Source organism: Crocuta crocuta, unplaced genomic scaffold (genome assembly GCF_008692635.1).
Source record: "Crocuta crocuta isolate KB4526 unplaced genomic scaffold, BGI_CrCroc_1.0 scaffold55, whole genome shotgun sequence".
NCBI classification, from domain to species: Eukaryota; Metazoa; Chordata; class Mammalia; order Carnivora; family Hyaenidae; genus Crocuta; species Crocuta crocuta.
Window position 1 is genome coordinate 5,609,508 of NW_027530512.1, and position 20,234 is coordinate 5,629,741.

The 20,234-nt window shown below is 42.4% G+C and overlaps 1 protein-coding gene across 1 annotated transcript in view; it reads right to left on the bottom strand.

Moving 5' to 3' along the window:
• SYNE2 (spectrin repeat containing nuclear envelope protein 2) overlaps nucleotides 1-20,234 on the bottom strand; it is a 336,140-nt gene that overhangs the window by 251,705 nt on the left and 64,201 nt on the right. The window contains exons 3-6 of the mRNA XM_077767198.1: nucleotides 2,902-2,963; nucleotides 1,408-1,503; nucleotides 1,243-1,320; nucleotides 1,062-1,154 (exon numbers count right to left, since the gene is read on the bottom strand). Coding sequence (XP_077623324.1) covers nucleotides 1,062-1,154; nucleotides 1,243-1,320; nucleotides 1,408-1,503; nucleotides 2,902-2,963 — 329 coding nt within the window. The remainder of the gene's footprint in view (nucleotides 1-1,061; nucleotides 1,155-1,242; nucleotides 1,321-1,407; nucleotides 1,504-2,901; nucleotides 2,964-20,234) is intronic.

Here is a 20,234-nt window from a genome sequence, read left to right on the forward strand (position 1 = left end):
TATTTAGTGGTTATCAGTGAGGGGTAAAATTACAGATGACTCTATTTGCCTTTTATTATCTGTATTAAAAATTTTAATTATATTTCAAATATCCTGGAAAGCATGGAAGAAAAAATATAACAAGTGTCTATGAATTGTCAAATTTTAATTTTACCACATTTGGTTCATATTTTTTTAAAGAAATAAAATACTGATCCAGTTTAAGCCTTCTGTGCTTCCCCCTGCAATTCCATTTCCTTCCTCTCCCAGGGGCAAAAAACACAATTCTAAATTTGGTTTTCATCATCCTTGTGTATTTTATTCTCCTATAACTTCAAATGCAGGTATCCAGAAATCATATACTGTCTTGTTTTACATGGTTTAAATTTTATACAAGGTAGTTATGTTGGGTTCTGGTTTTTATAAAATAAGCACTTGCTTCCCACATAATTTATTTTCCAAATAATTATGGAGATATACAACATGCAACTTTTTAAGTAACTCCAGAAAACCTGCACTAATTCGGAATCCCAGGTCTGGAAGACTATATTTATCAATCCTAAGTATCATAAAGTCAGGAGCAAAAGTGTCTTTGGCGTTGTTTTCTTGATGTCATAGCACAATGACAAAGCTAGCACACAATGGGTGTTTAAATTATTTGCGGAATGAAATTAATCAATGAGTCAATCTTGGGACAGGACTCTAAATGCTGTGGGATTCTTAGATTGAACATGAGTCCTCGAAACTGGGAGATTCTACAAAGTTCAGTGGGTTAGTTCTCACAAATTTACTCCAGAAGCTTCCTACCATCTTCTGCCAAAGTAAGTAAACAATAATACGCGAAATTTTATCATGGCAGGTTCTAGTCAGACTGATGCTGATATCACAGATAATTCAAAATATCATAATTCAGCCTTCACTCTTCAACTGCAAAATAACATCAATGGCCAAAGGTCCACCCATCAAGATTTTAGAGTGTCCTGTTTCTGGAAGAAACTTTGGACCGAATCTTCTTGCATTACACTTATTTCACTCTGCAGTAATTAGAACAGAAATAACTCTCACATCATCAAATTACTTACGTGAAAGTGCAGTATAATTGTCCAAATTAGACCAAGAATAATGGATGGGTTTCCATCTATAATATCAGTCACATGAATATTTATTAGCTTGATCTGGAAAAGAAGAAACATGGGTTAAAAGGAGAAGATATTTCATTGCATTAATTCCTACTGTGAATCTTCCAACGATATTCATACTCACTGAACGGTTTTTTAGGAATGTCAGGGCATGTTCTATATTGATTCTACACTGAAATGTATTAGATCCTTTGTCTCGAGGCTATGAAATTCAAGCAAAATATGTTAATTAGAAATATGAAAAAAAATTAATCAATAAAGGCTTTTTAATGTCATTTAAAAAGCTCACCAACTGTTGTCCTGACAGTACTTCAAGCAGGTCCAGGAGGACATGCCCCTTTTTAATGTCCGCAAATAGGTCTGATACAACCGACGGAGGAGTGTGCTACAAAAGATCACAAGACACACATTCATTCAAACTTTGGTCCATAAACATAATGACTTTAAGATTCTCATAAATGTGCTTTGTGTTTTCACAAAAAGCTCAAATTCGATAGTGATTTTTAATTAACAGAATGAGAGAGAACATAGTTCTATATCAAAGCAGAAAAGCAGTAAACTTAATTTATCTCATGGCGAATTTCCAGTAACACAACACTCTTGTAGCTTCACTGAGAGCTTAAAACCTGTGCATAGAGGTGGCAGTAAAGACATTCAGATCAGCCAATACTCCCCATTGGGGAGTAGATCACATTTATGCAGTAATCTGTTTACGAACTTACCCTTGTTAGAATTGCAGGGTGCAGGGATGGGGAGCCTGTGAGAAGAGGCTCATTCATTTTGTGTCTAGGTTATTCTGGGCCCTTAGCACCACTGACAGGCAGGATGGCACAGTGATTAACAAGGCCTCGGGGCGCCTGAGTGGCTTGGTCAGTTAAGCATCCGGCTCTTGTTTTCAGCTCAGGTCATGATCTCACAGTTCATGAGTCCAAGCCCCTCGCCAGGCTCTGCCTGACAGTGCAGAGCCTGCTTGGGATCCTTTCTCTCCCTGTCTCTCTGCCCCCCCTGCCACTCTCTCAACCTCAAAATACATAAATAAACATTTAAAAATAAAAAAGGCCTCTGGGTCCAGACTGCCTGCGTTTGTACCCCAGCACTATCACTTACAAGAGGTGTGACATTAGGCAAGTCACATAACTTCTTTGTACCTTATTTTCCCTGTTCTTTAAAGAGGAATAACACTGGGAGGTTGTAAAGTCACATAAATGTGATGCAGATTCATTACACGTAACGAGCTTCAGACACTGTTCAACATATAACACTACGTACACCGCAACATCATCATCATCATCATCATCATCATCACATTTGATAAAAGAGGTGTTGCTGCTTTACCTTACTTCCCATATTCTTAACAGAAGCATCTGTTTTCTGTGCTGGGAAAGAATAACAAATACATCTAAACAAGATCACGGAGACTTCGGCACATTCTTTCAACCTTTTACACATCCCCAGTGCCATTCTGGGGACCTGAAGGGAGGGAGTAGGAGGAGTAATTTAAATATGTTTATAGTGGGGCGCCTGGGTGGCTCAGTCAGTTGAGCATCCAGCTTCAGCTCAGGTCACGATCTCACGGGTCATGGGTTCCAACCCCACGTGGGGCTCTGTGCTGATAGTTCAGAGCTTGGACCCTGTCTTCAGATTCTGTATCTCCCTCTCTTTCTGACCCTCCCCTGTTCATGCTGTGTCTCTCTCTCTATCTCAAAAATAAACAATACATTAAAATAATTTTTTAAAATAAATAAATATATTTATAGCTTTATTTGTTCTTTTTTTTCCTCACCTTTGCCAACTGTGAGTTTATCCAGCAGGTGAAAGTTTTCTTCTGAGTGTCTTCCTGCTCAGCTATTGAAAAAAGACAACAGCAGTTATAAAATGAGAAGCCTCAGAAACCCTTTTAAACACATCAAAGCTTCACTCTGGGGGTGTGTATGTATTCCACAGTTTTACCAGCTTTCTAGGACTTGGTCTAAATTTCAGATATTTGCTCAAGAAGTGTTCTGGAAATAGCATGTTCACAGGATATAATTTTTTTATCGCTGCAGGCTAGCTGACAAGAGACAACGATTTTTAATACTTTTTATTGACAAAAGAATTATGTCCCCACGTGGCCTTGACAGTGCTGTATAAGGAATTGTGAGGAGAGAGACTTCCCAACCCAAAAGCATTCTCAGTCTAAGCCAAAGCCATGGGTATTGAAAGACAAACCCCATTAAAAAAAAAAGAAAAGAAAAAGAAGGAGGTGCCTGGGTGGCTCAGTCGCTTGATTTTGGCTCCAGTCATGATCTCATGGTTGTGGGATCCAGCCCCACATCGGGCTCTCATGCTGACAGTGAGGATACTGCTTAGAATTCTCTCTCTCTCAAAATAAATAAACATTTTTTAATTAATTAATTAGTTAATTAATTAATATGGGGCACCTGGGTGCCTCAGTCAGTTAAGCATCTAACTCTTGGTTTCAGCTCAGGACATGATCTCACTGTCCATAAGTTCGAGCCTGGATCAGGCTCTACACTGACCGTGAGAAGCCTGTTTGGGATTCTCACTCTGTGTCTCTGCCCGTCTGACCCAACCCTCCCCCTGTCTCAAAATAAATCAAAATGAAGTTAAAAAGCAAACAAACAATCATAAATAAATAACAGGCTCATAAAGTTGTGGGCAGTTTAGTCTTGACACTCACAGTACTTATCATGGAGGATATATTGTCACTGAATTAACTGTAAATGAGCTGCAATTAGAGCCAGAGATGCCTGGGCTCAAATCCTGCCTCTTGTTACTAAGTAGCTGTGTGACATCAGTAATTTCCTTAGGGAATAAGGTAACAAGCACTCACCTCTAGAGACTGCTAAGGATTCACTTGAGTAGTTCCCACTTTTACCCTTATTAGCAGGACAGGAGTCAAGGGGAAGACCCGAAACACTCAGGGTACGTCTTTCTCTCCTCACAGGGGCAGGAAAGGCCCTACACCAACTCTGAGCTCCCCACTCGCCTCCTACCCCCTCAGCTCCTACAGACATGTCAGCTCTGCATTCAAGGGTTAGCCTTGCACACCAGGAGTGAGTTTCCATTTCCCCAGATGTCCTCCCCCAGCTGGACAGGGACAAGTGTCAGCCCAGGTACCCACTCCTCCCTGGGCCCAGTGCTCACAGTCTTGTCACCACCATCTACCTCACGGTCACCAGCTCTCATCCCAGCCGCCTCTGTCAGCACACGCGCACACATGCACAGACTGCACACACTCTCCAGACGGTCAAGTTCTCTTCGCTCTCTCGCTCCGATATCCTTAAGACTCTGCACACGCCCCAGGTTTTTTCATCACCCACCTCTTCTTAACGTGGGAAGCCCTTCCACTGATGATGAACCTGTAGAACACCATCAGCAAAGTCCCCGGTGTCCAAACCCTCTTGGACAGGTGTTTCCTCTCCGTTCTCGCTGAAATCTGGCCCACTCAAGTGCTGGCTCTGCTTTCTCCTATGCCCCTTGCACCATGGGGTCCTTGCTTCTCACTTCCAGATCATTCTCCACTCTCTTTGTCCCCGAAGTGCTCCAGCCTTGACTCTCATGTGATCAGACCCTCTCCACTGTCACAGTCATTCCTGTTTGACATTCCTCTGTCATTCCTCATCATTTCTCAAAAAGATTTTAATTCCATCCCCCCTGTCCTTTCCCCAGTACAACCCCTCATTTCTGGCAATTTCAGCATAGAGGAAGGAAGCTCCTGGCCTCTCCATTTCTTCGGTTCTTCTTCTGCAACAAACTTGCCTTCTGCTCCGCTTCAACCACTCGCTGTCATGGTCATACCCCAGACCTCATCATTAACAACACCTGCAACTCCTGGCGATCTCAAGTTCAGGCATCTTATCTCTGAACAACAGCCCTTATCTTTTCAGTTCATTCTGTCTAGCGCCATTGACTCTGCCAGCTTTTCACTATCCCTCACTCCCTCTGATGTCCTTCCTTTTCATCCTTTTCCATTTTCAATTCCATGATCACTTCTTACAAACACCCCCTTGTGCCTTCTTGTGTGTTCTTGGCTCTTCTTCACTACACTCTGCTCCCCCGTACCGACACTCATCCTGCTGAATGTGGCTGGAAGATCTGTCCCTCTGCTGACCGGTCTCATGTGACACCCACGTAGGCCCACTGCCCGTGACAGCAATTTCACACCTCCTCTCTTTCCTCAAACTTCCAACACCTCCTCTCCCATCCTCACTCTTCAGCTGAGAGGCTGCTCCCAGGCCCCACACACTCCCCGTCTAATCAACTTGTCCAAATGTTCTGCCTCTAGCCTGTTAGCACGCGCGACCTGGCCTGCTCGGACCCGACGCTGATCCCTTCGCTCGTTCCCCAGGTGCCATCCCTTTACGCCTGCTCGAGGACATCATTTCCTCCTCTCTCTCCTGCATCATCCCCTTGTCCCCCTCTCTCTTAGACCATTCCCATCAGCGGTGATCCAAGCTGTTAATTCGCAACAAAAACAAAACCAAACCTCTCTGACCCCCATCCCCACAACTACTGCTTTACTTATCTGCTGCCCTTTATGACAAAACTCCTCAGACAGAGTTGCCTATGCTCTCCAGGTCCCCCCTCCTCGCTCTCTCTTAACTGAACTCAGGCCATGACCATTCCTCCAAAACTGCTCTCTCGTCAAGGGCACCATGAATCCAGGTCATCAATGACCACCTTCCACTAGAACCAATGGCCAATTCTCAGCCTTCACCTTTCTGGACTCTACACTCTTGTTTTCCTCCTACATCACAAGCTGGTTTCTCTCTTCCTCACACTTTATATCCAATGCCTCAGAAAATCCTCTTGGGTTTCCCTTCGGAATATATTCAGGATACGACCGCACCTCACCACCTCCACCTGGAGACCTGCACTAGATCCCCAGCAAGTCTCCCTCCTTCCAGCCTCGCCGTCTAAATACCGTTCTCAGTGCAGCAGCCAGAGTGATGTTGCTAAATCGTTAACTCACACTCCTTTGCTCACGATCCTCAAGGGCTTCTCACTTCACTCCTTAAGATGGATACAAAGCTTTGGGCACCTGGGTGGCTCAGCCAGTTAGGCGTCTGACTCTTGATGTAGGCTCAGGTCATGGTCTCACAGTTCATGAGTTCAAGCCCTACTGGCAGCACGGAGCCTACTTGGGATTCTCTTCCTCTCTCTCTGACCCTCCCCTCCGCTCTCTCTCTCTCTTTCTCTCTCCCACTCTCTCTCATTCTCAAAATAAATAAACTTAAAAAAAAAAAAAAAAGATGGCCGCGAGACTGACCTCCACCCCCTCTGCTCATCCCCCTTGCCCATTCCACTCCAGCCTCTCTGGCTCCCCGTTTTTCTCAAACTCCCTAGAAATGATCCTACATGAGGGCTTCACCCCAACTGTCCTTTCTTGCAAGAGTGCTCTCACTACAGATATCCCCACAAGCCTACTTCCCATCCTATTTAAGGCGATAACACCTCCAGCCCTGCTTCACTTTGTCTGCTCTGTTTTTTTCTATAGCAGTTACTACCTTTAAATATCCTACATAAGTTATATATGTAGTATGTTTATTATTTAACATCTTGCTCTTCTCGTAACAGAATAAAAGCACCACACAACGAGGTGTTGTCTGTGACCTATTCCGGGTGCCTAGAGGAACGAGGTCCAGAACAGACTCTAAAGAAAACATTTACTAAAAGAATAATAATAAGTAATAACAAATATTTATGAGTAATATTAAATCAATTAAAATTAATAATAAAACTAAATAATAATTAAAAGTAAATGAATAAATAATAAGCTTTCGAATCATTTTACTGTTATATTTTATTTGCTGTAGAGACAAGGTCGAATCTACCTTACTGTGTTTATATTCCTTTTCTAAAAAATTATATGATCTACCTTCTAATACATTGTTTTTCTTTGACTCCTTCCACTCTGCTTTATTAATCTCTAGCTACCACAGTTATAGCAGACTGAAATTGTTGACATTACATCTAATTAGAGTTCTTAAAAATGTTTTAATCTAGGGGCTCCTGGGAGGCTCAGTTGGCTAAGCATCTGACCTCGGCTCAGGTCATGATCCCACAGCTCGTGAGTTAGAGCCCCACATCGAGCTCTGCGCTGACAGCTCAGAGCCTGGAGCCGGCTTCAGATTCTGTATCTCCCTCTCTTTGTGCCCCTCCCTGGCTCACTCTGTCTGTCTGTCTGTCTGTCTCTCTCTCTCTCAAAAATAAGTAAACATTTAAAAAAATTAATAAGAAATAAAAAAAGTTTTAATCTGATAAGAGCTCAGTTTGAGGAACTGGAGGAAATCTGAGTAAATGTATTTTCGGGTGTTTACAAGCATGGCTGATTAGAGATTAAAGATACACTTAGCCTTGTTGGATTTTTTTTTTCTTATCTTTTTAAGTCCATTTCAATTTTCTGTATTACCAGCTTAAATTAGTTATAGCCCAGTGATTTACACAGTACAGGGTGCTCAATAATTGTTAACTGAAGTGAACTGAGTTCTGGCAAGCCAACTAGATAGTTTAGGCTTTTGAGAGTTATTTGTTTTATATAAATTTCACTTAGCAAAAGAATTACAAAGAACTGCAATTTTGTCCTATAATTCAAAATGTAACGAAATCTTCTACAATCTTTGATATGTTTTCATTCCTTTTTCTCCCAGTATCAGTAGATGAAACAACAATATTTTTAAACATACATATTAAACATTTAAACATATATTAAACAGTATCAGGAGATGATAGGACTGTATTTTTAAACATACAAAATTTTTTAAAACATATGTTTTAACATTAAACATTTAAACAAAAATTGCATTGGAGGCTAATTTTGCTTGACAGAAAAAAGCTAGAGAATGGTTTTTTATGACTCCAGGATCAACTTAGCCGCACACAATGTACATTAATCAAGGTCGTGGATAAAAGCAAGGAGGGACCTATCCATTATTATAACAGGAAAGCAGAAATCAAAACCGAAACAAACAAAAAACCAAAGATGACTCTCTTCCTATCCTTAAGGGACCACGAGAGATTTTCCTTTCTAGGTGATAAAGTGTGAAAAAGAAACTAATCAGGCACGCTGCTAGGTTCAGGAGATAAGAGTCCACACTTCCTTCAGGAGAGTTACATGAGGAAGGAGGACTAGAGCATCTCTGGCAGACGGATACAATAATCTTGGAAGGGGTGAATCTCTGGCACAAAACTGAGTGCAGAAAGAGCTTGACGAACGTTCCCGAAGAGGTTTAGTATTCCACGTCCCCCTGGAAATCTCTGTCATTCTGAACTCCTTCCAGATAATACAAGAAGATCATTTCATTTTCAAGTGATATAGACAAAAGGGGTCTTGGTACTGAGCAAACTGAAGACCGAATTTTCCTACGCTGAGAAAAGAGACAGTGAAACCACGGCTCTAGCTGGATCGTTCAAATTGGGAGCACTTCATCTAATCCAAAGTGGGACTGACATATATCCTGACAGGGACCTAAAATGAAAATAATCAAAACTTTTCCAACGAAAACCCTAAGCTATTCCTGTCCTAATTTGATAAAATCTAATAGAAATCTGGAGGGAAACAATACGAGAAGCAGTCAGAACAAATCCCCACCGGTCCTCTCCAGTTAGCAAAGGAAACTGAGCACAAATGAAATCTTCAGAAAAGGATTTAGAAAAGAAACTCTATGGCTTTTAACTAACTCATTGTCTAAATTTAGAGAACACCTCGTCATCCTAGAAATCAGAACCCTTCAAATGCAACAAGGACCCTTTGCTGAACTCCAAACAAAGATGTCCCGAGTACAATTAAACACCTTTGTAACAGCTGAATTAAATGGTTTAGTATGTGCCATTTTATTTATCCCTTGACACACTTTTCTCACATTTTCATACTGCCTTATCCCTGAAAAGCGGTATTAATTCAACAGGAACCAAAGCCAAATAGCTCACCCTATGGCAGGATAAGTAGCCATTTGTTCTTTTCAAAGGCTGACCCATTGGGGAAAAAAAAATAATTAAGAACCAACTGCTTTAAAGCAACTTAATTTGAGTGGGTGAAGGTTTTTTTTGTTGTTTGTTTTTTTGGTTTTTTTAGCTGCTGAATTTTATTTTGTAAATTATGAGGGACCTCTCTAATAAAATAATAAAACTCTTCTCACAATAGTGCATAGAGAATAGAACTAGCCAAGGTTAGGGATAAAAAAGAGAAAGAATTAAAGAGAATAAGAAAAATCTATTGTAATGATGGATTTCTCTGTAAAATGCCAAAGAATGGAGAATGCGAAGTTCTCTATCCTGATTTTTAAGGCAAAGAAGAAATAGGTATACTGTAGGAAAACACAGCCAGTGAATTTTATTCAGGCCCAAACAGATATCCTTATCATTCTTGGAAAATATCTGACTGAATTTGAGAAGCAAGACCGAGGAGGCAAAGGTTTTCTCTAGACGTCATTACCATAAAAATACATTTAATCCCTGAGTTTGTTCTTATTCAATCTGCCTTTTGTGAGCTGGTGGCACACATCCTTAGCTGGAAGGGAATTTAAATGAAAACAAATGGAGTTAAGCTCAATTAAAGAGCATGGATTTTAAGTTCATTATAAAGCTCCCCGTAAAACTACCACAGCTGCTAGACCAGCTGCACCAGAGTTCAGCGAAAATGTTAACTCCAAATTAATTAATTAATTAATTAATTAATCATTAATTAAAATGTTGACTCCAGCAGTTCTGCCCTGTAGTAAGAGTTCAAATATGGGAATTCTCAGATATGAGAATCACAGACTGACATTTCCACTTAAACACAGAGCAATGCGTTATCACAAGGTGGCTTATCCAAGGCTGCCCTCTACTACAGGAGTTCACGGAGGAAGCTCTGCAATCTCCGAATTATTGGTTTGCTGCTAACAGGTTTATTGCCTTGGCTCCACTCCTTGGATCTGTCACTCTCCTCATTAAACGCTTTTGATCATTCCTCAACATTCCTTAGAGCATGAATTCTGAATTCTTAGCCTAACATTCTAGATCATTCATAGTTTGGCTCCAATCTGCTTTTTCCTGACTCATCTCCCCTGACTTCTCTCCTCGAAGCCTACTTTTCCAGCTAACTAGAATATCTACAGTTCGGGGCACCTGGGTGGCTTAGTCGGTTAAGCGTCCGACTTTCGCTCAGGTCATGATCTCCCGGTTCCTGGGTTCGAGCCCCGCGTCGGGCTCTGTGCTGACTACCAGCTCAGAGCCTGGAGCCTGTTTCAGTCTGTGACTCCCTCTCTCTCTGACCCTCCCCTGCTCACGCTGTCTCTCTCTCTCTCCTAGAAATAAATAAAACATTAAAAAAAAAAATCTACTGTTCCCCAGCTAAGTTTCATTCAAAAAAACCTCACTCTTTTCTACATCACCATGCTGTGTGGAATGGCCAATCCTCCCACGTTCCTCTGCGTTCATAAAAACTCTAGCACCCAGCACAGTGGACATGCTGGGCATTCAATGGACATTGGCTAAAATAAGACATTTTCTGTTCAAATGCCCCCTTTCCTAAAGAGAAATGGACATAATCTCTTCTTGTTCTAGTTGACAGGTCTGGCGGGTTTGGGAAAGGACACCAAGATGGCAGATCGGACTCCATCTTATGACCGCCTCAGGACTTTCCCGCCACCAGCTTCCCGCTCCCAGTTTCCTGCCACTGGTTTCTCAGAAGACATGTCACCTCAGCAAAACCGAGACCCAACCCAGAAAAGTGAGACCAAATAAGGAAACCTGCCCTCATGGGTCTCCACCAGGAACTACAGTCCTATACATACCCCTCTCCCCAGTCTCGGGGGTGTGACTTCCCCCGGCTTGCTTCCACCCCCAAGTCGTGGAACCTCCCCCAGAGCCCTTTTCAATAAACGTGTGCGCGGGGCGCCTGGGTGGCTTAGTCGGTTAAGCTCCGACTTTCGCTTAGGTCATGATCTCGCGGTTTGTGGGTTCGAGCCCCGCGTCGGGCTCTGTGCTGACTGCCAGCTCAGAGCCTGGAGCCTGCTTCAGTCTGTGACTCCCTCTCTCTCTGACCCTCCCCTGCTCACGCTGTCTCTCTCTCTCTCCTAGAAATAAATTTAAAAAACATTAAAATTTAAAAAAAATAAAAAATAAATAAACGTGTGCTCAGTCCTTTCCCCTTGGCTCCTTTGTCTCACTTTCGAGCGTCTTTGGTTCACCACCCTCTGTTATCTCAGCCTTACACTAGTCGTCCACAATACTTTATGGGAATTTTTTTCATATTGTTATTAGAAAGTAATATATAATACTCATAGAACATTTTTCAAGCGGAACTCAAAAGTTAATCTTAACTTCACTCAAACCTCCTATTTTCCTTTCCCAGAGACAACAGTAATTAACAGTTTCCTGTGCATCCTTCTACACAGATTAAATATAAAAACATAAATTCGAAAAGGGCAAGGATTTATTTGGTTGGTCACTGGGCAACTAGCTTGTAGAATACCTTGCAAGTAGAAGGCACTCAGTCAATATTTATTGAATGAATGCATGCATCTGTAAATTAAAGGAATAAACATAACTTCATTTTTTAAGCTGGGAATTTAAAAAGCAGAGATTTAAGTATACTACTTAAAGTTAAAAAGCATCAGGGGCGCCTGGGTGGCTTAGTCGGTTAAGCGTCCGACTTTCGCTTAGGTCATGATCTCGCGGCTCATGGGTTCGAACCCCGCGTCGGGCTCTGTGCTGACTGTCAGCTCGGAGCCTGGAGCCTGTTTCAGTCTGTGACTCCCTCTCTCTCTGACCCTCCCCTGCTCATGCTGTCTCTCTCTTTCTCTCTCCTAGAAATAAATAAAAATATTAAAAAATAAATAAATAAATAAATAAATAAAGTTAAAAAGCATCAGCTAAGGGGTGCTTGGGCGGGGCAGTTGGTTAAGCACCCAAGTCTTGATTCCAGCTTGGGTCGTGATCTCATGGTTATGGGATCAAGCTCCATGTTGGGATCTGTGCTGAGCATGGAGCCTACTTGGGATTCTTTCTCCCCCACTCTCTCTCTGCCCCTCTCCAGCTCCTCTCTCTCTCTCCAAATAAACATTTAAGAAATTTTTTTGAGAGACAGAGTGCAAGCAGGGAAAGGGCAGGGAGAGAGGGAGACACATAATCCAAACCAGGCTCCAGTTTCTGAGCTGGCAGCACAGAACCTGACACAGGGTTCAAACTCATAGACCATGAGATCATGACCTGAGCCAAAGTTGGAAGCATAACTGACTGAGCCACCCAGGCACCCCAAACATTTTTTTAAAAGCATCTGCTAAGCTATAAGAAATATTTTAAAAGGATATCATAACCCTTCCAAATTACCAAAAAGTAAGGAAAAAGTATCTGGCCAATAAAAAAGAACAAAGCAGATTCACATGTGCTGATATGGATATATTCTAAAGTGAAAAAGATCAAGTTGTAAAACAGTATGTTTACTCTCATTCTATCTGTATTTTTTAAATGTTTATTTATTGATGAGAGAGAGAGAGAGTGTGTTCACATGTGAGCATGAGTGGGGGAGGGACAGAGAGAGGGAGACAGACACCCATTCAAAGCTGAAAGCAGAGAGTCTGATGTGGGGTCAAACTCACAAACCAAGAGATTGTGACCCAAGTCAAAGTCAGAGGCTTGACCAACCGAGCCACCTGTATTTTTTAAAAATATTTTATTTTTAAGTAATCTCTACATCCAATATGAAGCTCCAACTTACAACTCCAAGATAAAGAGTCGCATGCTTCACCAACAGAGCCTGCCAGGCACTCCTCTCTCTGTATTTTTATTAAAGGATAGCCAGATGTATAGCCCGACAGTTTACTTCTGCTTTATGATAATTACCACTTGCTACTCATGTACTATAGTCACATAAGAGCTTATGGCTTCCATCCTACTCAATGTATGAACCTTAAAGTGAAACATTTATGCTTTTGTGGTTTTGCTTCCCCTTAACACAGTGCCCTGGAGATAAAAGGTACTGAATAAATATTTGGTGATTGAAAGACATGGGGCACCCAGGTAGCTCAGTCGGTTAAGCTTCGGACTTCGGCTCAAGTCATAATCTCATAGTTTGTGAGTTCAAGCCCTGCTTCGGGCTCTGTGCTGCCAGCTCAGAGCCTGGAGCCTGCTTCAGATTCTGTGTCTCCCTCTCTCTCTTTCTCTCCCTGTTCGTGCTCTGTCTCTCTGTCTGTCTCTATCTCTCTGGAATAAATAAATATTAAAAAAAACCTTTTTTTAAAGAAAGATTTAATAAGTATTAATGGAGGATCAAACTGTCTTACTATATGGAGAAGAAGAATTTACTGGCAACAGTTACTAGGCCTATGTCTTATCCTAGTCCTTGTCTTGATAACACCCGGACAGTGTATTTCTTCAACAAATAGAACGCCTCGAACAAAAGGGCATGTACTGTAAGAAGCCCCAGCTCACTGTTGACTGGGACACAAGTGGTACGGATAACTACATTCAGAAAATAAGGTAACACATTTTGGCCGTGTCTTCCAACAACCGTCTCAAAGACCCTTAATCAAGCCGCTATGGAATGGAAAGGGAACTAAAAATAACAAGGCCACCTCTTTTATTGTTTCTCATGGAGATAATAACAAACAAATAAATAAAGAAGCAAATTAAGGGAATAAAAGTGCACAAGCAGGCACAACCAAAACAAGAAAAGCCTAAGATATTTGACGAATAAACAGGAAAAGGCACGTTACTCACCTACACAAGGGGAAACTATTAACTACCGAAAAAAAGCATGAGGGCATTATACTACACATTTTCTTGCAACCAACTATAAGCAAACAAATAAGCCGGTAAGAAAGAAAAGTAGGGGTAAGACTGAGATCTCACCTATACTGAAGGAGAAATGCGAGGTTTAGAAGATAAATCCGATGGATATCACTCATAATAATCCAGTATGTGACCATCGACAGCGTTCTTTTACTTTACGATTCCTCCCCTGGAGAACCTGTGTCGTCACTACAGAAAACACAGCCCTGGCCCATCAAACTCCGGATCCCAGGACTAAAATCACACTCTTCCTCCCTCCCTCTCCCCAAATCTGTTCTCACTGGAATTTCCATCTGATAGATTTGACACCACCATCCTTCACCATCTCCAAGTACAGCCCCCCATAAAACCAGGTGTAATCTGCCCCCAGGTAGCTATGGTATCCACTTCCTTCCTACCCACTGAACTCCCCAAGCCCTCCTGCCCTACCTACCATCCGCCATGGCTTGTTCCCCCCATGGCCAACCAGGTCTGCTCTGCTCCCTTCCATCCATTCTCTGCTTCAGCTGGTCCGTCTTACCGGATTACCCTTTCCACACTTTGATGGTTTCTCTCCGCTCTGAGGTTAAGGAGCAACATTGGTCACAGCCACAGAGATGCTGTGTGGACACCCCCGACCCCCTCTGCATCTCTCCAGCTTCAGCGCACACAGCTCTCCTCCCCTCCCCCCACACCCAGGGTTCAAGCCATTCTGTCTTCTTCCTGGGTTTTTACGAGCTACTCCCTCCCATTCATCAGCCCCTTGTCCTGACACCCTTCACCTAGTCAGCCTCCACATAGGCTCAGGTCATAGCTCAATGGCTCATCCTGAAGGAAACCTACATCAATCTCCCTTTTGTTATTTGCCTTTATAGAGCCATACTTGTACCCCTGCCCCACTTAGCACTTGCCTCAACTTGTAATCACTGACAAGGTTAAGGGCACTGGCTCTAGAGCCAGACTACCTGAGTTCCCCTATATGCCACGTGTTAGCTGTGTGCTTCTGTCTTCACAACTGTAAAATGGGGCTATTAGTACTTACCTCCAGAATTGTTAGGAAGATTAAGTATTTATACTGACATAAATCAGAGGTCAACAAATTATAACATGAAGGTCAGATGCGACCCACAGCCTGTTCTTATAAATAAGTTTTATTGGAATACAGACACAAGCATTTGTTTTCCTACTGTCTGTAGCTACTTTCATGCTAAAATGGCAAAGCTGAGTAGCTGCAACAGAGACTATATAGACCTCAAAGACTAAAGTCCTTGCTACCTAGCCCTTTATGGAGAATGTTTGCCAATCGCTGGCACAGACTATGATTAGTCTAACACAAATAGATATTGGCTATAATATAAAAGAAACATGAAATCATTATGCTAAGTGAAAGAAGCCCATCATAGAAGACCACATATTCTATGAAATGTCCCAAATAAGGAAATCTATAGAAGCAGAGAGTAGACTCGTGGCTGCCTAGGTCTGGGGGAAGGAGGGGGGAGGGTTTCGGGAATGACAGCTAATGAGTACGGAGTTTCCTTTCAGGGTAACGAAAATGTTGTTGACTTAAATGTGATGATGGTGGGGCGCCTGGGTGGCTTAGTCGGTTAAGCGTCCGACTTCCGCTTAGGTCATGATCTCGTGGTTCGTGGGTTCAGGCCCCGCGCTGGGCTCTGTGCTGACTGCCAACTCAGAGCCTGGAGCCTGTTTCAGTCTGTGACTCCCTCTCTCTCTGACCCTCGCCTGCTCACACTGTCTCTCTCTCTCTCCTGGAAATAAATAAAACATTAAAAAAAAAAAAAGTAAATGCAATGATGGTTGCACAACTCTGTAAATACACTAAAACCTCCTGGATTGTACACATTAAACGGAGGAGTTGTATGGTATGCGGCTCACATCATACATTGCATCTCAATAAAGCTGTCCCTCCCCCCCCAAAACATTAGCTACTATCTGTGAGATTTTGATTACTATCTGTCTCCTGATTAGCCTACTGGCCCCAGGAGAGCAGGGCTCTGACTTTGTTCCTCATTTTGCCAGTAGCACCTACCATGCGTGGGGGGAATTCAGAGAATGCTTGTTGAATGAACAGTTGAATGGCTGGAGGAGAAAGGAGTGGGGTTCTCTTGCTATTTCTCCCCCAGCCAATGTAGAGGTTTAAATACTGAGATTACTGGGGGGAAATCCATGACGTGCAACAAATGATTTCTACTTTGAGCCTTAGCATGCGGCACCCAGCAACTTCGTGTTGCCACAGGAGTGAACCACACCTGAGATTTTCACACTGAGGCTTTTGTTTCCTGCCTCACTGGAACTTGGCTCCTGGCTCCTGTGTGAGCAAATCTCATATTTCTAGCAGAAGAGCCTACAATATAGATAAAATGCCTAGATCTTGGAGTGCTATTTGTCTCTCCTCTTTCTCACCCTCTTGTGACTCATCTGAGTTGCTCAATAAATATCTGTGGGATGAACAAATCAAAGAAAAGACTATATTTCTTTTAACATCTATTTCTTACTCCTTACTACCTCTTATCTTCTGCATAAAACTGTGAGTGCTTTTCTTCTGAAAATCACAACATGTGAGCCTGAGCTCTGACCAGACCACACTGAAGCAATCTGTGCTGTGATTACAAATCTAGGATTCTTATTGAATCTAGGATTCAGGGTCATTGTTGGAGTTCAGAATCCTGTGTCCCAACTCCCAGAGATTCTGATTCAAGGGGTCCACAGAGCTCACTTTGAGAAACATCTCTGTAACTTAGGACTGATCCATATGGGTGACTTATTCTTGAGCCAACACAAGGGGCCAGGAAGGGCTTAGCAACAATAGTAATGAAATAATAAACCCTGAGATATTAATATGATGTAATTCAATATAAATCCTAAAACACACTTGGATGGGCTCAGAAGGCTCACTGAAACAACTCATGTCCAGGAATAAGTAGGAATTCAGGATAGGGAACAATGACACCATTTCATTCAAGCTGTCGAATGAAATGGTCAGGTAGGCATTTGATGAAGGAGAAAAATGTAGCTCCCAGAAGATGAAGGATTTTTTTAAAAGATGTATTTGAAAGAGAGAGAGAGCATGAGCAGAGAAGAGGGGCCGAGAAGAGAGAATCTTAAGCAGGCTCTACACTCAGTGTGGAGCCTGACACAGGGCTTGATCTCATAACCCTTGCATCATGACCTGAACCAAAATCAAGAGTCATATGTTCAACCGACTAAGCCACCCAGATGCCCCTAAGATGAAGGATTTTTAATCACTCGTTCAATAAACATTTATTGAAAGTGCACTATGTCCTATATCCTGTGCTCTAGATCTCACATCTGGTAGAGGAGATTCAAATCCAGATGTGTCTGATACCAAAATCCATATTATTTTTGTCACAATTAAAAATCAGCCCAAATGTCAAATCCATGGACCCTCCAGCTTACCACCCGATCTCTCTCCCACTTTTAACTCAAATGTTTTGAAAGTATGATCTACACTGTCTGTCCTCATGTCCTTACCTACCACTCACTTCTCAAGTCACTAAAAGCTGGCTTCTACCCCAACCAGTCCATATAATTCTCAGCGAAGCTACCTGTAATATTCCCATTGCTAAACCCTGTGGATACTTCTCAGAATGCATTGGATACCTTGAAATTTCCGATGCTGTTTATTACCCTTTCCATCTTGAAACATTCTTCTTTGGTTTCCATATCACTTACCTGGTTTTCTTCCTACTTCTAGAGGCACACCTTCCTAGACTCTGTTATCAGCTTTTGCTTCTTCTATATCTATAATGTTCTGCCTTCTCTTTTTCTAGATGTTTTCATCTACTCCATAAGAATAAATTACTACTTATATACTAATGACCTTCCAAGTCTTTATCTCCAGCCCAGATGTCTGCTTCTCCTGAGCTTCCTGTCTATATATCCCCTTATCTTCTGGGTATCCCTTTAAACTCAACATTGCCAGAAGGGAGTCAACTGCCTCCCCCACCAAAGTTGTTCTGCATTTTTTTTCAGTGAATGGTTCCATCATCCACTCCTCTGAGAACAAACCTGAGTCACCTTTGGTACTTCTCTCTCCTCACCGTCCCATACCCAGTTGATCAAAAAGGCCTAATGCTTACCTTAATAAAGCTACAAATAAGAACATTTTAAAAATTCAAAGCCTTAAAAACTATACCGATTAGATATCTCTTGATACCTATTTCTCTCCATCCTCACTGGCATCTCCTTGATTGAGATGCCATTATCCCTCAGCTGGACCACCCTAACAGACTTCAACTGGTCTTTCCGTCTCCACATTCACTTCCCTAAGACCGCACCCCACACTGCAGCCTAGGCGATTTCTAAACCCAGTTCTGATTATGTCTCTACTCACAACCCTTCAATCGCTTCTCCCTGGTCTTAGGGAAAAATGTAAACCCCTATGTATTTACATGACCCTTTATAGCCTCATCTCTTCATATTCTCCTTCACATTGTAATAGTCAGCCTCACTGAACATCCGTTTCCAAAAAGGCGCCATATCCAGCCCCACCTTCTGGACTTAATATGCTGTTACCATTGCCTGAAGCACTCTTTTTTTTTTTTTTAATTTTTTTTTAATGTTTTATTTATTTCTAGGAGAGAGACAGCGTGAGCAGGGGAGGGTCAGAGAGAGAGGGAGTCACAGACTCTGAAACAGGCTCCAGGCTCTGAGCTGGCAGTCAGCACAGAGCCCGATGCGGGGCTCGAACCCATGAACCGCAAGATCATGACCTAAGCGAAAGTCGGACGCTTAACCGACTAAGCCACCCAGGCGCCCCTGAAGCACTCTTCTCATCTCCACCCTGCTCAAGTGCTCACATACTTTGGGTCTAAGCTTAGAAATCATTTCTTCTGGGAAGCCTCCCTTGACCCACAGGCTGGTAGGTGCTCCAACTTTGAACTTCTAGAGTACCACACTTTCTCTCTCTTGCAGCACAGCCACATCATCCTATAATAGTCTGCGTACTTGTCTGTCTCCCTGTAATCAGAACGTGCATCTTAGGACGACACACTCTGTGTCATCCCATGTGTTTGGTACAGTGTCTTGTCCACCACAGGTGTTCAGAAGTAACTGTCAAATAATGAATGAACACAAATGAAGGGGGAATCTAAGGATAAGTTAGCCTGTACTTAGAAAAAGCATAACAAATAATGGAGTAGTTATCTCTTACCTTAAAAAGTCCTACATTTCTCTTCAACAAGTACCTGGCATTTCTGTTCCCCTTCAAAGTGTTGATTAAGTCAACATCTCTACTTCCTCATTGCCCATTGTTTCCTCAACGCACTCCAGTCACACTACCACTTAAGCGTGGCTAACCCTGTTAAAGCCACCAACTAACTTTATGAGCCCAATCCAGTGGCCATTTCTCTTCAATACAATGACTTTACCCCCTTCCTGAAGTATCTTCATCTAGGGGTTTCCATGTTATCACACTTGCCTGGTTTTCCTTCTTTGGCTTTGGCTACTGCCAAAGTAGTAGTGCCCTTTGCTTTTCCTTCTCTTCTGCTTCATCTCTAAACACTGAAAGATCCAAAAATCTACTCTAGCTACACATTTTCCACAGGTGATCTCTTCCAAGCCACGCTTTTCATTGTAAATACGCTAGCCACATGTTATGGCTCCCAGGTCTGTAACTCTCCCTAGAATTCTGGGTCCTTACATCTGTCTATTTGACATGTCCATTTGGTATCATATAAGCACCTTCTATCTATCATGGCAAAAATAAACTCTTGATCTCCCCACAACTTGTCTATCAGTCTTCTTCATCACAATAAATTCCATAACCAACAATTCAATTGCTCAAAGCAAAAATTGAGAAGTTATCCTTGATCTCTCTTATTACTCATTCCAGAAGTCTCAACATTCCCAAATATCCCTTTAAAAAAATCCATGATTCTTCACCCCACTGCTATCACTCTTCTGCTATCCAAACTACTGTGACAGTTTACCTGTACTATAACAAAAGCATCCTGACTGGCTTTGCTGCTTCCCCTCCCACCTCCCAGATAATCCCCTCCCCACCCAGCAGCCAGAGTGATATTTTGGAACATATAAATCAGATCACATTACTCTCCTGACTAAAACCTTCCAATGGTTTCCAATCTACACACCTTGCCTTAGAGCTGACCAATCCCTGCCTAACCTGATCCAGCTCTGCCTCACCTCACTCTCCAGGACCATCTCATGCCCACCGTGCTCCAGCCACGCCAGGCTCCATGAGTCCACCAAGCTTGTTTCTGTCTGAGCTTTTCCTTGAGCTACTGCTTCACACTGGAAAGCTCCTCCCTTGTTCTTTGCTCAGCAGCTTCTCTGTAAGTGCTCCTTAAATGTCACCTCCTC